Below are 18,382 nucleotides of genomic sequence, written 5' to 3'. Positions count from 1 at the left end.
TTGTTTTTTACTTGTCCGACCTGTCTGTAAGGACCAGTAGGTATCCATTTTTTTTTCACTTTTTACTGGTCCATCATTCCTGAAAAAGTTACTGGTTCAACAGTGATTTTTACTGGTTAGGGACCATCAGACCAGTGCCAGCGTGCAGCGTTACGTACACATCACAGACACAGAAACAAACTCATGATGGAATGCACAAGGCTTCTAAAGCAGACCGGGTTTGGGAACAGTTAAAAAATCAAGATGCGAAATGTTTCAGAAAGCTTGCAGCGAGGTACTTGTCAATTACATGCATCACAATAGGCAATTGTGATTCCCAAATCGAGGAAATTTCTTCTTTTTGTCAGGACATGCTCCGTGACAAAAGGTACAGAATATCAAGGAAGACTCTAACATACAAACATAGTCTGTTTGCGTTATGGGAATATTATTTAACTGGAATCGAATGTGTCATCATGAACCCATTACATTGTAATGAAACTTGAAACATCTTAGATGTATGTCCTAAGGAAGTAAACAATCTGCTTTTATCACACAGAGTGAATGTAAATCAAGTACCATCTTGTTGAGAGTGCATATATGGCAACTTCAATTTGACATACGTAAAAGGCACAATTTCACTCATTTTCATCCCTGTGATGCTATTTGGTCTAACATCAAGTATACGATAACTACTGCATCAATTTCAGACACGACGAGAGGTCTCCAGACTTTCTTCACTTTCCCACGAGGAACCATCTGTGTTGCCGATGATGCATACTAGCCTGAGAAGTACCAGCCAAGACACCAAGGGGCTTCCTGGCAACTCCCGGAAAACAAAATCCAAAACAGACCCGACCTACTCAACTATAGATGAGCTTCCACTGGATATCATCTGGCATCCATATCGAGGGTCTCTCAAAGACAACTACCGGTACAAAGGCCAGACAGCTCTCATGCCCCCATTACCAGGTAGGGGGCATCAATTCCAGTCTGTTCATACAAAGACATTGGGATCCTCCTCTCCACCTCTCGCATGGAAACGAGGACACACACACATATACCATCACTATCAGAATCGTCGATCCATCTCGGTGGCAGACGAGAATGACGGCGGCTCCCAGTCCACTGCCTTCCTACCGGACAGGCTCACCATGTACGCAAGCTTGCCCGACCTTGCGGGCTTGACTCAGGGTGAAAGCGGGCGTGGCACCAGCCAGAATGAGAAGGCAAACAAGTTCCTGGCTCCCCGAGTGGGTTCTGCAGAACACCCCAAGAGCATCGGAGCACCTCTGCATGCCGACAAGGCAAAGAAAACAAATGACACGACTCCAACATGCAGGCAAGAGAGACACGACCCTGGTGTTTCAGGCATCCAGCACTCCACATCCAGCAGAAATCAGAACACCCCTGCTGGAGGAGGGATCCCAAAAGATGAAGCAGCTAACAAAGACTCTGCCCCAAAAAATTCATCTGTACAAAAACAGCCTTATTATATCAACATGCGCCCAGACTTTCCCATGCGGAGACGGATCCTGAAGATCCTGAAGTAGATGAATCTAGGTTTTCTACGATCTCTATATAAAATTAAGGCAATTTTTCTACCACAGCACTGACCCTCTTGCAGGCAAGAGTATAAACTACACATGATGACAAAAGTAAAATATAAATGAAATTGCCAAGGGTCATAATCAACTCCTAAGATCAATTGTATCTTTATAGAAAGTTGGGATATTTGGTAAATATTTCTTCTGGTAAATCTGCTGAAATAATGAGTGCACCTAACCATGTTCCAATGAAGACACTTACTACAAAGATCCACATTTCAAATCATTGAACATATCCACACAATGTTCTCATTCGAGTCAGGCTTAGTATTTGATGATACTTCAATCCTATTTGTGACCCTGCATCACAAAACCACCAAAAAGTTGCCAAATATGGATTTCAAGTTAAGGATAGATTTTGAAATCTAGTTAATAAAAAGAAAGTACACACTCTGGAGAAAGGTTTCCTGAGAACAGAGGCTCTGATGTTTAGGGTCTATTCAAGAACTTAATCTGGCACCAAGCTGCACTCTGTGCAATGAATGGGACAAAAAAAAAATACAGGAAGTAAAACTCAATAACATCCACAATGAAGAAATTATCAGATTAAACTGAAATTGTGCACATCTTATCAGCACATTCTATTCATGACTAATACTAAATTTCAATGGAGTAGCATTGACACCTTTCAAAAGTTACTGGAGTTGAAAGTGACGGGTATGTGAACGGCTTTCGAGAAATGAAAAGGGGCCTGTAAGACGTACCTAATCAAGATATTTTACGAAAATGTTTTAGAATAAACGCAAAAAACACAATTTCCCATTTGTTTTATAATCCTAAAATTTAGAACAATGTAGAAGAATTTCTCTTTCAGAAATATAAAATTTATTTTCACCTATTTTGAGTTCTCACATAAAACTGGGGCGTGCAATTTTTTGTTGGTTTTTGTGATGCAAGGTCACATCTGAGAGTGACCCAGTGGTGGGAAAAATGTTGTTTTATTGCCACAAGAGGTCAAATGTATCAGTGGTCATCATCAACCTCATTGAACTGGTAGACAAACATCTAGTTATCTTGTGTTCAAATTCATGTGTTGTTTGTTCTTTCTTCCAGCAAAGGGGCTGTAATGAATTTGAGTGTGCTGAAGGGAGGTGGGTGACACAACTCATCTGAACGGCATGCAATGGTTGCCAGAATATGTAATGTTTTTCCTCATATCAATTCAATGTCCGAACAAATCTCTTGACTGCTGCACCAAATTTCAATAGAAGAATGGAGAGACCTTGGGTCTGTATATGGATGGCTAATGGCTGAGGGCAGGAAATAGTCAGAGGACTGAGTCGGGACGGTAGTGGTGGATTTAAACTCACAACCAAGCAGGAGAAAAGGAGAAATAACTTTCAAGGAGAGGATGTACGATCAAGAATGGATGTGCTTCTTGCTGAAGCTCAGGGCCCCATTTCATAAAATGTTGATAAAAAGTTGATATGATAAAACTCTTGCTGGAATGGCAACTGTCATACAGTGTAGTAATGACAAGAATCTACATTGCAGCTTCATGACTGGCTGATATGATAGCAACTCTTGCTGGAATGGCAATTGTCATAGTAATGACAAGATTCTACAATGTAGCTTCCTGATTGGCTGTTGCTATGGGAAGTTGCCATTCCAGCAAAAGTTGCTATATTTTGTGAATGGGGCCCTGCTTCAGATTGCATTGACTGATCTGTATGTCTATGATAACAAGATACCATGTTTTTCTTATTTTTCGTAATGAACCTCCCATTCTGACATGTGTCAATATGCGAGACACCCTATGCTATGTATGATAGCAAAGATCGTACTGTAAACTCATGAGTATGATATGATACATGTACCACTATTGAAAGGCGAAATAATAGCAAGTGAGTACCGAGACAAGTCTCGCATTCTGCGTCTTCCATATTTTGCCAATGTCCGATGAATACCGTTAAAAGAAAGTATAAAAGGAAACGAAAAATAGAGCAAATACATGCTGCATTCTAGGGAAATTTTGAGCTGAAATAATGTGTATGACACACGCAATATTTGCGTGGAAATTTTTGTTTTTTGTTTTTGTTTTTTTTTTTAGGTCCGAAAGTAGGGGTGCGTCTTATACACGGGTGCGTCTTATACACGGAACTTTACAGTAATGTACAAAGAAACCAGTCAGAGAATTGAATCTACTACTCACTAAGCAGTGGCACTATCAACTGAGCCGCTACCAGTTCATGGCATTGACACATTGAACGACACATTGAACTTGAAACAAGCACCCAAATGTCTTATACAAGTAATATATTTTATTTTTCATTCTCTAGAGACAGAGCAATTACAAAATTATGTTTTTGACTACAGTTTTCAGTAAAGATTGCAAAGAATGTGTATGGATGATCACTACAGTGGCACCACCAGGGCCTCCATTTCATTAAACTAAGAGATGAGTTGCTATAATAGCAACTCATGATGCAATGGCAAGTGTCATGATGGTAATGAAAAGAATCCTATACTACTGGTTGGCTGTTGCTAGGAAAAGCTCCTATTCTATAGCTGCTATCCTAACATCTTTAATGAGGTGGGATTCAGGTGGAATAAATACAAAGTTTATCATTGAAAGAAGTCTGTCTCAATGAGTAGGAATGTAGGTCAATGTCATCTCACTGTCTAGGTATTGGCAAATTTTATACACGCCTATTTTTCTCTATGCCTAGTGAGTATTTGCTGGATCACACGATGACAAGGTATTTCACCAATGTATGCACTAAGAAGCGGTGGTGTGCACATGGATAAGAATATGTGGGACTACTACAAGAATGATCGCATGATGCAATCAAACATGAGTTTAAATACAATCTTTCTTGCCCCTCCCCCCCAAAAAAATGATAACATCCTTTAAAGTGGCTGATCCAGGAGGGGGCGCACCGAGCACACCTCCCTTTATTTTTTTAAAAGAAAGAAACAAAAAGAAAAAACAAGGCAAGTGCCAAAATGTGTCTCGCCCATTCGCGTAGAAGAAATTAATGTTTTTCTATAACATCCCTGAAGTTCATTGATCCCGCCTATGACCTCTGACCTTGTGGTGACCTTCAACTCCCAAGGGACATTCACCAGCCAAGTTTGGTCACAAACGGACATACACTGTATGTCAGTTTGGTCACAAACGGACATACACTGTATGGATCAAAAGTTATGAGCCATAATCAAAATGCGCAGTAAAAACTTAACATTGGGCCCTATAGTTCATTGACCTCTGCCTGTGACCTTTGACTTTGAGGTGACCTTCATGTTTGATAAAATGTGTAACTTTGTATAACCACTCTTCCCTCCAAGTTTGATTGAAATTGAAGTCCTCAGTAGAGAGTTATTCAAGTTTTTTAGCGTTACGGACAGACAACGGACGGACAGAGACGCCGCAGGTGATCCCTTAGTCTCCACAAACCTCCGGTGGGCTCGACAAAAATGAAAGGGGCCCCCTCTATTTTTTATTTTGTGTGTGCCCCCCCCCCCCCCCCCCCTTTCTGGAATTCCTGGATCTGCCCCTGCTTCACCTTCTTACTGCAGCACTATATCTAGCACATGATGTTTTCTGAGAAAACCACATAACCACCCTGGGAAATTCCAGGAGAGTTACTCTTCCAAGAAAAATCTTTCCACATGGTCAGATCAATGTAATGACAGCAGCAGCATTTCCACTTCTGGCAAAAATTATCCCCCCCCCCCCAAAAAAAAAAAAAAAAAAAAGGAAGAAGAAGAGGAAGTGAAAATAAATAAAAACAAAAAACACTATTAACAGCTTGTGAATATTTATAAGCAAGCAAAAGTATTGTGAATCGCGCTACTTATATAATGTACAACAGAGTTGGGTGAACACTGAAAAATTCATCTCTACATGTACATTCACAAGAGTATCAATGTATTGGTTGAAAGCCATCCATCACCGTGGAAACTGGTTCTAAACAACCTCAAATGGCAAGAATGTTAATGCCCGCTCCTGGCTCAAACCAAAGCTATAACCACAGACAGTGACATCATCAGTTTAGTACTCTGTAAAGTAACAGTAATCCATAATTTAACTTTATGGATGATTAAAGTGTATGCTGCAATGCTAACTGACATAGTGTTTGTTGTGCTATATGTGAAAGTGACTACAGTTGAAAGAACGGGTATTGTTTTGTTGTTGTTATTTTTGTTGCTGTTGCTGCTGATGTTGTTGTTGTTGTTGTTGTTGTTGTTGTTGTTGTTGTTGTTGTTGTTGTTGTTGTTGTTGTTGTTGTTGTTGTTGTTGTTGTTGTTGTTGTTGTTGTTGTTCAGCACTGTTGTGTAGTCACATAAAAGGAGACTCTATAACAGAGCTAATGACATAATAAAACATTCCTTCATGAGTCTACTACTCATGAAAGCTGGTCTACAAACCATTTCATCCGCCAGGATCCCATTGACTGCCTGTGCGTGCATCAGTTTCAACCAGTTCAGTCCAACCAGTTGGTACGGCTTCAAGGTCATACTGGACAAAGATAAAAGTTTGCCATGACGTCTTGGCACGAATGTCTATAGCTCAGCATAATACAGAATAATTCTATTCAGCAGACAGTTCATGAAGATATGTGTAATTCTTACAACAAATGGCATGAATTTATATTGAGGAGAAAATTAAACCGTTGAAGATGAGTCCCGAGAATAGTTGGGCAGGTGTCCATGGGAAATGCGTGTTATAGCAAAATCAGTCCGTCCAACAGGTTAATGGCAATAAATGCTGCTTACATGCAGAACAAAATTCATAGTTTGTAAAGGAGAATGCATGCAATGACACTTTAATGTCAACATAAATCTTGACATGGTACATGGCACACTACATGTATATTTTTATCAAAGGAAAGGAAGACATAGCACAAACAGCACATGACATTTATTCCTGTCGAACTGAGAGAGTTGTGATAAATGTATCTCAGAGTCAGAAGGGGCCTGAAGCTTTTTTTTTCACCATCACTGTTATTATTCTACATGTGGTGTAGATTGTTATGTTTTGTAACTTGCATTTGTTGGTTGACTCTCACTTTCATTTTGTTGCTTTTTCTTGGTACACCAGGTTAGGGCTCGCTGCTTGCTCAGCAACCCCCTCCCCCCTTCACTTATGCTTTTGCTATTTCACTCTTATTCAAGTCTTTATCCCTCTGTTGTTTCTATCTTGTTTGATGTTGCCTCCTATTCATCATGATCCTTCACAGGTTGCCCTCTTTGATCCTTGGGATCACCAATGATCCTTCTCAGCCTTTTGTCTGTCCACCCTCCTTCATCCCCCTCCCTTTACCTATTGGGCTCCTTGCCCATGACTTCCAACCCTTCTCTTTTGTTTTCTTTGTTCAGTGTCCCTAGCCCTCCCCTGACTGTTCTTGTGTACAGCCCTTACAATGATTGCTTTCCCTGCTTGTTAGTCATTTTGCCTCTGATAAAGATTCTGCTAGGAACAAAAGCTTAGACCCCTTTCAATTCCATTTTATTAAATTGGCTCATCACTAGTGGAAAAGCAATTTTCAATAGCTTTTTTTTTTTTGCTACATAAATGTATCCCTTTACAATGCACTGCATAAATTTCTATTGAAGAGAAAAATTGTGATGACACACACATCTCCTAATATATATTAACATTTACTTCTCCAGAAAAAGAAACTAGTTACCAAAATGCCTTATTCAAAAGAAAGAAGAAGTTATTTGATTCATCGTACATATTTCTCTTCAGTCCTCAAATGGGACAAGTCTGTATCAAAATGTGGGCAAACTTTTAAAGGACAAGTTCACCTTCATAGACATGTGGGTTGAGTGAATGCAGTAATATTAGTAGAACACATCAGTGAGAGTTTGAGGAAAATCGTGCAATCCATTAAAAAATGATGAATTTTTGAAGTGTCTGCTCAGTCACGGCTGGATGAAAAGACTAAGTAAGCATGTGATGTCACATGAGTACAACGATATAAAGAAAGAATACACAAAATTCAACATATTTCCATTTTTCTTGCATAACAAAAGAACACTCGACTTCTCTCTTTCGAAAGGCAGGGGGAATAATATTACCCTTAACATACGTCAGTAGCAAGTCAAAGAAATGTGCACTTTATTCAAAAAGTAAAGTTTTGTGAAATTCTCTTATTATTTTCCTTATATAGTTGTACGCCTGTGACATCATACACTGTAGTGGTCTTCTCTTCCAGCAGTGACTTCGCAGATACTTAAAATATTCGTAACTTTTGAACGGATTGTCCAATTTTCCTCAAACTTTCACTGATGTGTTCTACTAATATTGCTGCATTCTCTCAATCCTAATGTATATGAAAGTAGACTTGTCCTTTAAGCTTAATACCACAGGTACTTGAAAGGAGAGCAAGGTGATATGCGGAGAAACTTGTGTTTCGTAGAGTCCGTAGAATGACCATTCTTCCACTATAGAGGTCATTCAACCCAATGAGCAGTAATTAACCAATCATAGACGATCTCCCTCTCACCTGTCATTCAGCAAGTATGGTTGCCGAGTGATCTGCCCCTCGACGGACACGTCGGGGCTCTGGCCGCCCACGTCATCACGGTTGCTGCTGATGACGGCCGTCACCATCTTCTGGATGCGCTCCGAGATGCCGACGCATCGGGAGAGGAGGTCCTCCATCACGCTGCGCTCTTCAAAGACAGCCTCACAGTTCCAGACGATGTGAGTGCCGAGCCCCTTGTAGTCATCAAGCCTCTCCAGCTACACAAGAGCATTTCATATTCACATCAAAGATAAAACAGGAGATATACACAATGTAATTGCTGTGCATTGTTGTGGTAGCTGGTAATGCTGATGAATTGTTCTACAAAATAAAATGCTGACAATAATAGCATTGTCATTCTTACTACAATTATCATCATACCATCTAACCATTCTTGTTCCTAAGACCTTTTTTGTTTTGTTTTTTCATTTTTGTAAACTAAACAAATTTAGGGATATGCCTTGAATATAAGTGTGCCTTAAGCCCGCCGCACACTACATAATCAGACCTGTCGCACAACTCTATGGCATACGACCAGTCGCACGACTATCACCACACACTATATGTGACCGTGCACCACAAAACGAACAAAAAGTCGCACCCCTTGATTTCACGTGAGGACTCAAGAAACGTGAAATGGGTCAACCACGTCAATTTTGAGTTTTCTATATTTTCTGAAAGAGCTATTCTCCTTCTACATTATTCTTGAGTTTGGGATCATAAAATGAATGGCAAAGTGCATTTTCAGCAGTTTTTCTACAACCCTTTTTTGTAGAGCAGTGAGATCAGGTATGTCTTTAGAGGCCCCTTTTCATTTCTTGATAACCCTTTGCAAACTCTTCACTTTCAAGTCTGATAACTTTTGAAAGAAACACTACTGCTTTGAAAGTTGGCATTGATCATGGACAGAATGTTTTAATAGAGCGTGCTCAATTTCAATTTAATCTGATAATCCCTTCATTGTTGTTGCTCCAGTGGTTTACATCCTGTTTTTTGTCCCATTCATCGCACAGCTAGCAAGGTTTGGTAAAGATTAAACGCTTGAATAGATAGATAGACCCCAAACTTCAGAGCCTCTTTTCGCGGTTCGCACTTTTCCAGAGTGAGCGCTTTCTTTCCAATATTTAGATAGGATAGAAGTGTCCATTTGAATTGAGTTATACATCATTTTAAAGCTTAAGAGTCTGCTCTTTTAGAATCTGTCCTTAACTAAAAATCCATGTTTTGTTTGTTTTGTGGTGCAGGGTCACATATGATCATACATTGTACTACACAACTAGGCTTACAACCATTTGGCTTCAGTACACTTTACCAATGAGGAAAGAAGCGCACAGTGCACATTGCGTACACTTCTATACTCTTTGCATAATGCCATTTCATAATTGGCTGAAAGCCCACAACCGCCCAGGGAAATTTGTCATGTCAAATCTCTACAACATGCAATAACACCCAGTCACACCACTGGAAAGTGGCAAGGCTGATGACGTCACACTTCCGATCTTTGAGGTCGTACGACCAGTCTGATCGTATACTATAGTAAGTGGACATTTTTGCACAACTAATTTTTTGCCCTCGGCCCGGTAAGAAGAGTTTTGCGTGTTTTTAATTCCGCAAAATCAAGACAGTAAGTACTGGAACATATGGCATGCCAAAATATTTGCGTGCTTTTATTTAGTTCCTGGTTGCGCGAAATGCGCAAAAATTTCCACTTTTACAGTAGTGTACGGCATGCCTTACCTGTAAGATTCTACAGTGGGTTTATGTGTCTATGTGGCACTCACCACATCTGTAAAAGAGGTGAAAGGTCGCATGCTGCATATCCTGTTAGCCTTGACCTTGGAGCATCCGTCGATGCTGCACAGCTCCTCCACCGTCGCGTCGTTGATGAAGGAGACGACCTGGGCTCGGAACTCCTCCGTCACCTCCACCTCCTCCTCCTCGTAGTCCGACTCACTGCCCCCGCTTTCGGCTTCATCTTCGGAATCACTGTAGTTTCTCCTCTTTGCCTTGGGGGTGGGCTTTGGCCGCCAGGAATTGACCGCAAGCTTTGGCTGCCAGGAATTAGCTGCACAGGCAAAATTCAACAAACAATTGGTCAACTTGGTGTAAATTACTCAAATCACTTGCTACAATGTAAAAAGAAAAAAAAAATTGATTAAACTGCAACCCTTCAATACTTATTCATAGGTTTATGCGAAAAATTTGTGCACATTTGACTCATTGGCACAGAAAGGTTAATAAGCTAAGCCATGCAGATCCTAACATGATTTCTGAATGATCCAGCTTTCTTTCCTCTCTTCTGCCATTTCCCATTTTTTTCCATCAAAATGCTCTGTTCTTCAGCCTCCTTTTTGCATACAGTCAGCTTTTCTCACAACTGCAGTGTTTGTATAGTTTACAATTCTTTCCTTGAGTTTTTTTTTTTTTTTCATCTCCTGCAAAATGGAGCATACAAGCCGGTGCAAAATTCTGTCACTGCGTAGGCCTCACCGTATTTCCATGAACGAAAGTGTCTTGAGCAAAACTTGTTCAAGTTTGTGATGTCACTTTATGATCAGGTCAATCAAACCAATTTCTATGTCATAATATCAAAATATTTTAATGGGGAAAAATAGTGGACAGAAATTCATATTAATTAACATAATTTGAGAGAAGCAGTAAAAGATTTTGTGATATTACTGTTACACTGTTTACAAACTGTTACACATTAAAATGCTCAAGAATTTGAGCTGTAGCAAACTGTACAAAGCAATGTTTTGATGCCAAATGATGTGACAAACAGTTGCTGCAGGTACAGTGTATGTGTTCCAGTTTAATAATGACCATCACATCTCATTGTACGCATTTGCATTGCAGAAATCTGGTCAGAAACTACATATCAAAATAGTTACATTCTTTTGTACAGAATGTATCAATAACTTACATGTTTATTTTTTCCTTTCTTTCAGTGTCACAAATCCTCAGATTCCAAAATATTCACTTGATTGTTTGCAGATTAAAAGCTTGGAAACGTAGTTTGATTTAATTCAGTGGAGAATGTTTAAACATGTAAATACATACTAGATTAATCACTGTTTTTAAAGGGTTTCTTTGCCAAGTCCACAAAGCTGAATTACAATCATTTAAGCCTGTGAAGTTTTCATTTAAAATACCTTGCTGAGAAAAAAAAAAGGAGCAGAATATATTTAACGCAATTATGACTAGAACTGCATACTTCCGCACAGACTCTTATTGGTTTATGTCAATATAATCCAGTGCTCTCAATCATTCAAGACCTCAAAATATCTGCATTTCCAATACATATACTTGTACATAACAGATTAATGTGTAAACTTACAAGTTTTCTTCGTCTGCTGTTTCTTTCCTGCTGATTTGCTTGCTTCCTGTTTCACCTTCGGGAGAAAGCCGCACCAGACTTTTCTGACTGGCTTCCTTCCTCCACCACAGAATTTGGCAGGACCACCAGTCAGATCTTTGTGAGGCCCTGATCGTCCCTTTGCCTCCTCCTCTTTCTCCTCCTCCTCCTTCTCCTCCTCCTCCTCATCATCATCATTCTTCTCATCTCCATCGCCAGACAACGTCCTAATGCGCTGGACCCGTTTCATCGGGCTTCTCTTTTCAGTGCCACCCGCTTCATTTCCACGGCAACCATCAGGTGAAGCAGGCCTCTCATCGTCACTACGATCGTGGTCGACGCTGTCGTCCGAAATCACCCTGATCCTCTGCCACGGTTTCGACTTCTTTTCCGGCGAGATGTCCTCTGTGCCGTCGGAGGAGAAGGTTCTGATTCGACGATAAACTCTCTTTGCCTGACTGCTCTTCTTCTCTGTGGTCACTTCTTGGACCTCGTCCTCCTCTTCGTCAGAGGAGCTGGACGATTCCCGCCCTTTCTTCTTCGACAGCTGCAAGTTCTTGGTACTGGTTGACGGTTTCTGCAGCCATCCATCAAAGGCCCCCTGTAAATAGGCACACCATGGGATAAAATTCATGGTTAATCTTGCTGTTTGCTCTGAATATCACCTTCAAATTGGATCCTTTATATTGCTTTTCCGACAGAAGTGCAAGGGAAGAATATAAGCAATATTTTCATAGTCAATTGACAGCTTACCTACATGTAATGTGTTTCAGAGATTCCAACTTTCCCGCTGTTGGCAGGAGATTTCACACTTTGAGACTATTTTCTTCAAATCTCCCAACCCCACATTTGGGTTTGAATTTCTCCTGATTAAGCTGTAAGTCTCCTGCTTAAAGGGATGGTACAGTATTGGTGGAGGTGAAAATTGGGCTTTAAGTTTTTCGCGAGATTCCCAGAAAACACTTAGGAAATAGTACAGAGCATACCCTTTTAAGAGGAATTCAAAGTTAATTTGATGAAAATCGGGTTTGGAATAGCTGAAACATCCAAAAACAAAGTAAAACAAAATGATCGTAATAAAATGTGGGTCCCACACTTTATTAAGATCACTCTGATTTGGATGTCTCCGCCATTTCAAAATCAATTTTCATCAAATAAACGTTGAAATCCTCATGGAATTACATGCTCTTTCATATTTCATAAAAGTTGTCTCACTATCTCACCAAAAAAATGATCAAAACCTGAAGTTATAAGTCTCAACCAAAACTATTTGATCCCTTCAAGATGTATTTTCTTCCATCTGATTTTATTCTGTTGTACATGTTAAAAAATAATGCTAAGATAGCACCAGAGTGCATCTATAAACCTCGAGCATCTGGGCCCTGGCTGCAAAAAAATTCACGCTTCGATGTAAATATGCACACATTATATTGTGAGCATGTTCGCACAATCAGTCTCCAGTTTGCTGTGGGATCCGAGTGGGAGAAGCTTCCAGTACAGAGATGCCAGTGGTTGGAGTCTTTGCATGTAACCCTATATTGAACCCAGCATGCTATTCAGAGTCATAGTTAAAAACCAATGAAAAGGGACAGTTAAAGGGATAGTACAGTTTTGGTTGAGATGAGAAATAGGCTTTCGAATTTTTGCAAGATACCAAGAAAACACTTATGATATAGCACAGAGCATACCATTTTAAGAGGAATTCAAAGTTTATTTGATGAAAATCGGGTTTGGAATAACTGAAACATCCAAAAACAAAGTAAAACAAAGTGATGGTTACAAAGTGTGGGTCCCACACTTTATTAGAATCGTTCTTTTTTGGATATCTCAGCCATTTCAAAACCAATTTTTATCAAATAAACGTTGAATTCCTCATAAAATTGCACGCTCTTTCATATTTCATATGAGACTTCTCATTATCTCACCTAAAAATGTTAGAAACCTGAAATTAGGTCTCAACCAGAACTGTACGATCCCTTTAACAATGAAAGGGAGAACTTGCAAACATCATGAACAAAAGTGCATGCATATTTTAAACACTTACATTATCAGACATTGTATGTGCTCTCTGTTCAAGATACAGCAAATGCATGGTGATAAAAAGATGTTTCGAATGTGTAAAATCTGCAAGGACAAAATAAACCATACAGCTTTCTGTGTTATAGTACTACGAAACACTTCCTTTTACCTGGTAGCTGCTGTGCTTTTTGTTCGGTTCTACGACTCCATTCTGCTTTGTGCTCTCTGGAGATGTTCTGACTTTCCTCCTTGGTGGGCTGCTGCCTTCATCAGCCATGAGTGCATTCGCTGCCTGATTGATGTTCCAGTCCATGGATTCTAGGGTCTGTCGAAGCACCTGTGACAGCACAATTTAACAAATTTAGTACACATCATCGAATGACCTTTCACCTTTTAATGTGCTCAAGTGCACCACCATAATTGAATTGTCAAAACCGTATCAGGGAAACTATTCACTATTCACAAGAACCGGCTGATAGAAAACACCTTAGGATGTGCTCATTTCAAACATTTATGCCTAAAATATGGTTTCAAAACCGTGTTTTACGGCTTACATTTTATACAGTTGTTGTGATTACAAACACAGTTTTGAAACATGGCTTTGAAATGCACTAGGGAGGTGCATTTCAAAACCCTGTCTCCAGAAACAAGATTTTGGAAGTCCCATTAAGTGCAATCAGAGTAAACTAATAACCTTGTTGGATTTCTGTGGAAAGCAGATCCTGAGTTGTTCCATGGCATTATCCCGCTCCTTCTGATGCTCCTTCCCACCACCATCAGCATCCTCCTCCTCATCTCCTCCTTCATTGGCACTGGACATCTCGGACAGTTTCCTCTTCAGGCCTCCGGCGCGTCGCTGAGACCCCTCCTCCGAATGATCCTCGTAACTATAGGCAACCGTCTCCAGACTGTCTTGGGTCTCTGCGTTAGTGATGTGGGTCGAGTCCGAATCATCATCACTCATCGTCTTGTCACTTGACTTGGTCCCTCTTCGCGAGCTGCCTGCAGTTTCCCGGGTGTCTCCATCTTCGGAATCGCTCTCAGAGTCGGTGAAGCGGATATGTCGGTTCCTATCCTGCCGACGTTCCGACTTCATGTGTCCATTCGAGAGCTGCTTACATTTACCAAATGTCGGACTCTTGGTGGCACCTGAGGAGAGAATTAAGATTCAAATGTTGTTTTTTTTAATGGAGGGAAGAAGCAGTCAAACTATTACAATAAACATGTTGATTTGATGTTAGCTCCAATCAAGCGGGATAAAAATTATGCAATTTGATGGTCATATCACACAAAATAATTATAGGCCTGATCACGTGTTCTTTAACAGTCAAGAAGCAAGAAAACAAACAACAAGACCACTTGCAGTGCGAAGGCTGGCCTGGCTCAGATATGATTATTCAAATATATCCTTGTAATGACTTGTGTACAGCTTTATCACTGATCTTAAGCACACACACAGCCAAGGAATCTCAACTGGAGTCGACCATTGCCAATGAGCATATCCTTCCAAGCACATACAATTTTGTATTCGCTGACCAGTGCTATTCATGGTTTCCAAATATGTACCCCAGTGGACAGCAAATGAATCAGGCTACCCATGAAGTCCCCATCCCAGCAGGTCTTTATTTTGGAAGGTGAGAACAAAGAATATCAGGGCCTTTGTCATATAATGCACCATGCCCCCTCCCCTTTCCAACAGTAACAACACAAAGACTGTCCACATGAACAATTTTAAATAAACTTTTGCAACTGAATGACAATTATTTTTTTAGTAGTACAACTGTAATCATTATCCAGTGACAAAAGAAAACATGGGCATACAGTGTACATATGCACATGAAGCAGGATTCAAACCTACGACCTCCTGATCATCGGACAAGCTTCTCATCCACTAGACCACCATGCTTCCACCCAAGAGCTGTGCTGGTTCTAATCCTAATACTAATAGCATGCAGCGGTTACTGCATAATTATTCAAATCAATGAAATTAAAGGAGACCTCCGGATGATTTTCAGATTTTTAAATTTGAGCAACTATTATTAGTTACCGTATACCGAGGACAGAGTTTCATAATTTGTGATAATTGGAATGAAGAATAAAAATATTTTCAAAATTTAGAACAAATTGCAATGAACAAGGATGATGACATGGCAGAGTCACCATAAGAATGCATGAGTTGGGGCTCAAGGAAGCAAGGAAGGCATGCATACATGTAGATTATGCACAGGTGAACTCGCAAGCAAGAAGTATTGTAATGGAATTGCACTGCTACATTTCTGAAATATGTGAACCTCTATGTCATCACCCTTGTTCAGTGTAATTTGTTTAAAGGGAATGGCTAGTAACTGATCAGTGGGAATCAGTTGGAATGCTGGAGGATGATTGTTGCAATCCTTGTGGGATTCATTTAAGAGTACACTATATATCTATTGTTGTGTGAAAATTATTTGCTTCAGAATGGTCTCATATTCAAGTAATGTGCAGTACTTTTAATGTTTCCAGGTTAGCGTGCCTGGTCAGTGACGGGGCATTAATCTGCACATTACTTGAATATGAGACCATTCTGAAGCAAATAATTTTCACACACCAGTTGATATATAATGTACTCTTTAAATGAATCCCACAAGGATTGGAACAATCATCCCTCAGCATTCCCACTGATTCCCACTGATCGGTTACTAGCCATCCCCTTTAAGGTTTTTCAAAGTATTGTTTCTCTGCTCAAGAACCACAATAAATTCCACAAATCTACACATGGAGTTGTCGATTTATGTACTGTATCATGTGAAAGTATGAAAATCGTCTGGAATGTCCCTTTAATAGAACTTTTTAAAAAAAATTCACCAATTTGAAAAACAAACTTCACCTGTCGAGTACAGAGATGAAATGGCTTCACTGGCCAGAGACCTCTGACTAGTCTTGGCAATGTTCTTCTTGGCCGAAGATGACGGGAAAACTGGACTTCCTGACTCAATAAACTCCGGCAATTCTGAAGTTGGTGTCTCAGGAATGCATGTTATCACTGTAGTACAAGTGGTAGGCATACAATTGTATGATCATAGTTGTAAAAGGACTAGAGTACTGTAAATTAAGTTAAGTAGTAGGTTATTATTTCATAATGTAGATTGTGCCTCTTGAACTTATTGCAAACGGACCTATGCAAATAGCATTTAAATATATATGGAAATCTTTTTTTTTTCACTAAAACCAATCTACCAACAATTAGGCCACAAAACTTTATTTGCAAAGAAGACATTTCTAGTCTTCATTTTATTACTATTAGCAAAGGTTTCGACAAGGTATACATTGGTTCAAGTTGTAAGGACCACCATCTCATAGGTGGATGAGAAAAGAAACACTCATGCAATGGGCATCACTGGAAATAATAGTTAATACCATTACAGCCATACAGGAGATCTCTCCTTCCATGCACTAGGACTAGGAAATGACATTCACTTAATAGGGATCGTATAGTTTGGGCGAGACCTAACTTCAGGTTTCTAACATATTGGTGAGATGATGAGAAAACTCCTTGGAAATGTGAAAGAGCATGTAATTCCAGGAGGAATTCAACATTTATTTGATGAAAATTGGTTTTGAAATGGCTGAGATATCCAAAACAAAGCGATCTGAATAAAAGGTAGAACTTTAGAACCCAACTTTTATTATGATCGCTTTGTTTCAACTTTTATTTTACTAAGTTGTTTTTGGATGTCTCATCCATTCCAACACCAATTTCTATCAAATAAACTTTGAATTAATCTTTGAATCCTATGCTCTGCACTATTTCATTTGTGATTTCTTGATATCTCACAAAAGAATTAAAAGCCTTATCCTCATCTCCACCAATACTATACGAGAGCTCCAGGCTAGCTGAACATCCCTGAATAAACAAATGATTCATTCAACAACACAAAATCTTGACCGAAAGATCGTTCTGCGGATGTTCAGCAGAGACTAGATATACTGTATCTGGACACATGGAAGCAGAGCCATACACCATAAGAGTCTAACAATGAAATTTAAAAAAAAAAAAAACCTCCCTACACAAAATCGAGTTATTGACATATTTTTAAATGTTCAATTTCAGCTTGAATTTGAAATTCCATTTCCACTTCCATCAATTCCAGTTCTAACTACCTACAAGTACAATTGTACTAATTTGTAGGCTACATCTTAAATACCAGTGGTAAATATTACTGAGTATTTTGCAGGATGTCCAACTAAACGTGATGCTCATAATCATTGTTTAGACACAATTTAACAACAAAATGATCAATTAAAGTTGACATTTGCCGTACCGTATTATGCAGGTCGCAGGCATTGTGCCCGACCTACAGAGGTGTTTACCTTGTGACTCGGGGGTCGCCGGTCGCACGGTTGTTCCGCCGTGCTTGGCTCTTGTCTGACTGTCATCAGTATCGCCAGACGAAGATGTTATCCTTTTCTTCGGTTTCTGCTCAAATCTGAAACGGTCCAGTAGTGACGACATTCCTGAAGAAGAAGCCATTCTGTCGGACTCTAATCAAAGAATCGCTGATGTGAAATTTACCGCATCAAAGACGTCGTGAACGAGCTTTCACTAATTTTTGTACACGGGAAAAATTTTTACACAATACATGTACGTGCATGTCTTTCATGCAAGCTGCTCCATGCGCACCGGCTGAAGCGCGCGCACTGGTGTCGTTTGTATAAATACCAAGCACGCTTCTATTTGTCTCGAGATAAAAAGCAATTGAAAAAAGTCGAATCCTTATCAATTTCCTTAATCTGCATTTTGTATGTTCTGACAAAAATCACTATAATATTATTTGACATAGATTTTGATAGAAATGCATGATAAGCGATAAAACATCACACGTATCTTTCTTTTTATACTTTAGATGTCTGAATTGAGGCTAAATCGACATTAGTTTTGAACTCGGCTGAACTTTTCTGTGTGTTGT

The 18,382-nt window shown here is 39.6% G+C and overlaps 1 protein-coding gene across 1 annotated transcript in view; it reads right to left on the bottom strand.

The window, feature by feature from the left end:
* The window catches only part of LOC139731359 (SWI/SNF-related matrix-associated actin-dependent regulator of chromatin subfamily A containing DEAD/H box 1-like), a 96,473-nt gene extending 78,451 nt beyond the window's left edge, over positions 1–18,022 (bottom strand). Inside the window, exons 1-9 of the mRNA XM_071642253.1 lie at positions 17,787–18,022; positions 16,303–16,458; positions 14,131–14,585; positions 13,606–13,773; positions 11,745–12,018; positions 11,400–11,498; positions 9,844–10,127; positions 8,042–8,280; positions 5,958–6,048 (exon numbers count right to left, since the gene is read on the bottom strand). Coding sequence (XP_071498354.1) covers positions 5,958–6,048; positions 8,042–8,280; positions 9,844–10,127; positions 11,400–11,498; positions 11,745–12,018; positions 13,606–13,773; positions 14,131–14,585; positions 16,303–16,458; positions 17,787–17,946 — 1,926 coding nt within the window. The 5' untranslated portion in view covers positions 17,947–18,022. The remainder of the gene's footprint in view (positions 1–5,957; positions 6,049–8,041; positions 8,281–9,843; positions 10,128–11,399; positions 11,499–11,744; positions 12,019–13,605; positions 13,774–14,130; positions 14,586–16,302; positions 16,459–17,786) is intronic.
* Between the last annotated feature and the right edge of the window lie 360 nt (positions 18,023–18,382).

Source organism: Diadema antillarum, unplaced genomic scaffold (assembly GCF_040938485.1).
Source record: "Diadema antillarum isolate AM-2024a unplaced genomic scaffold, OU_Dant_1.0 scf00000022, whole genome shotgun sequence".
Classification (NCBI taxonomy): Eukaryota; Metazoa; Echinodermata; class Echinoidea; order Diadematoida; family Diadematidae; genus Diadema; species Diadema antillarum.
Note: the sequence above shows the minus strand (reverse complement) of the source record. Positions and strands in the feature narration are given on the sequence as shown.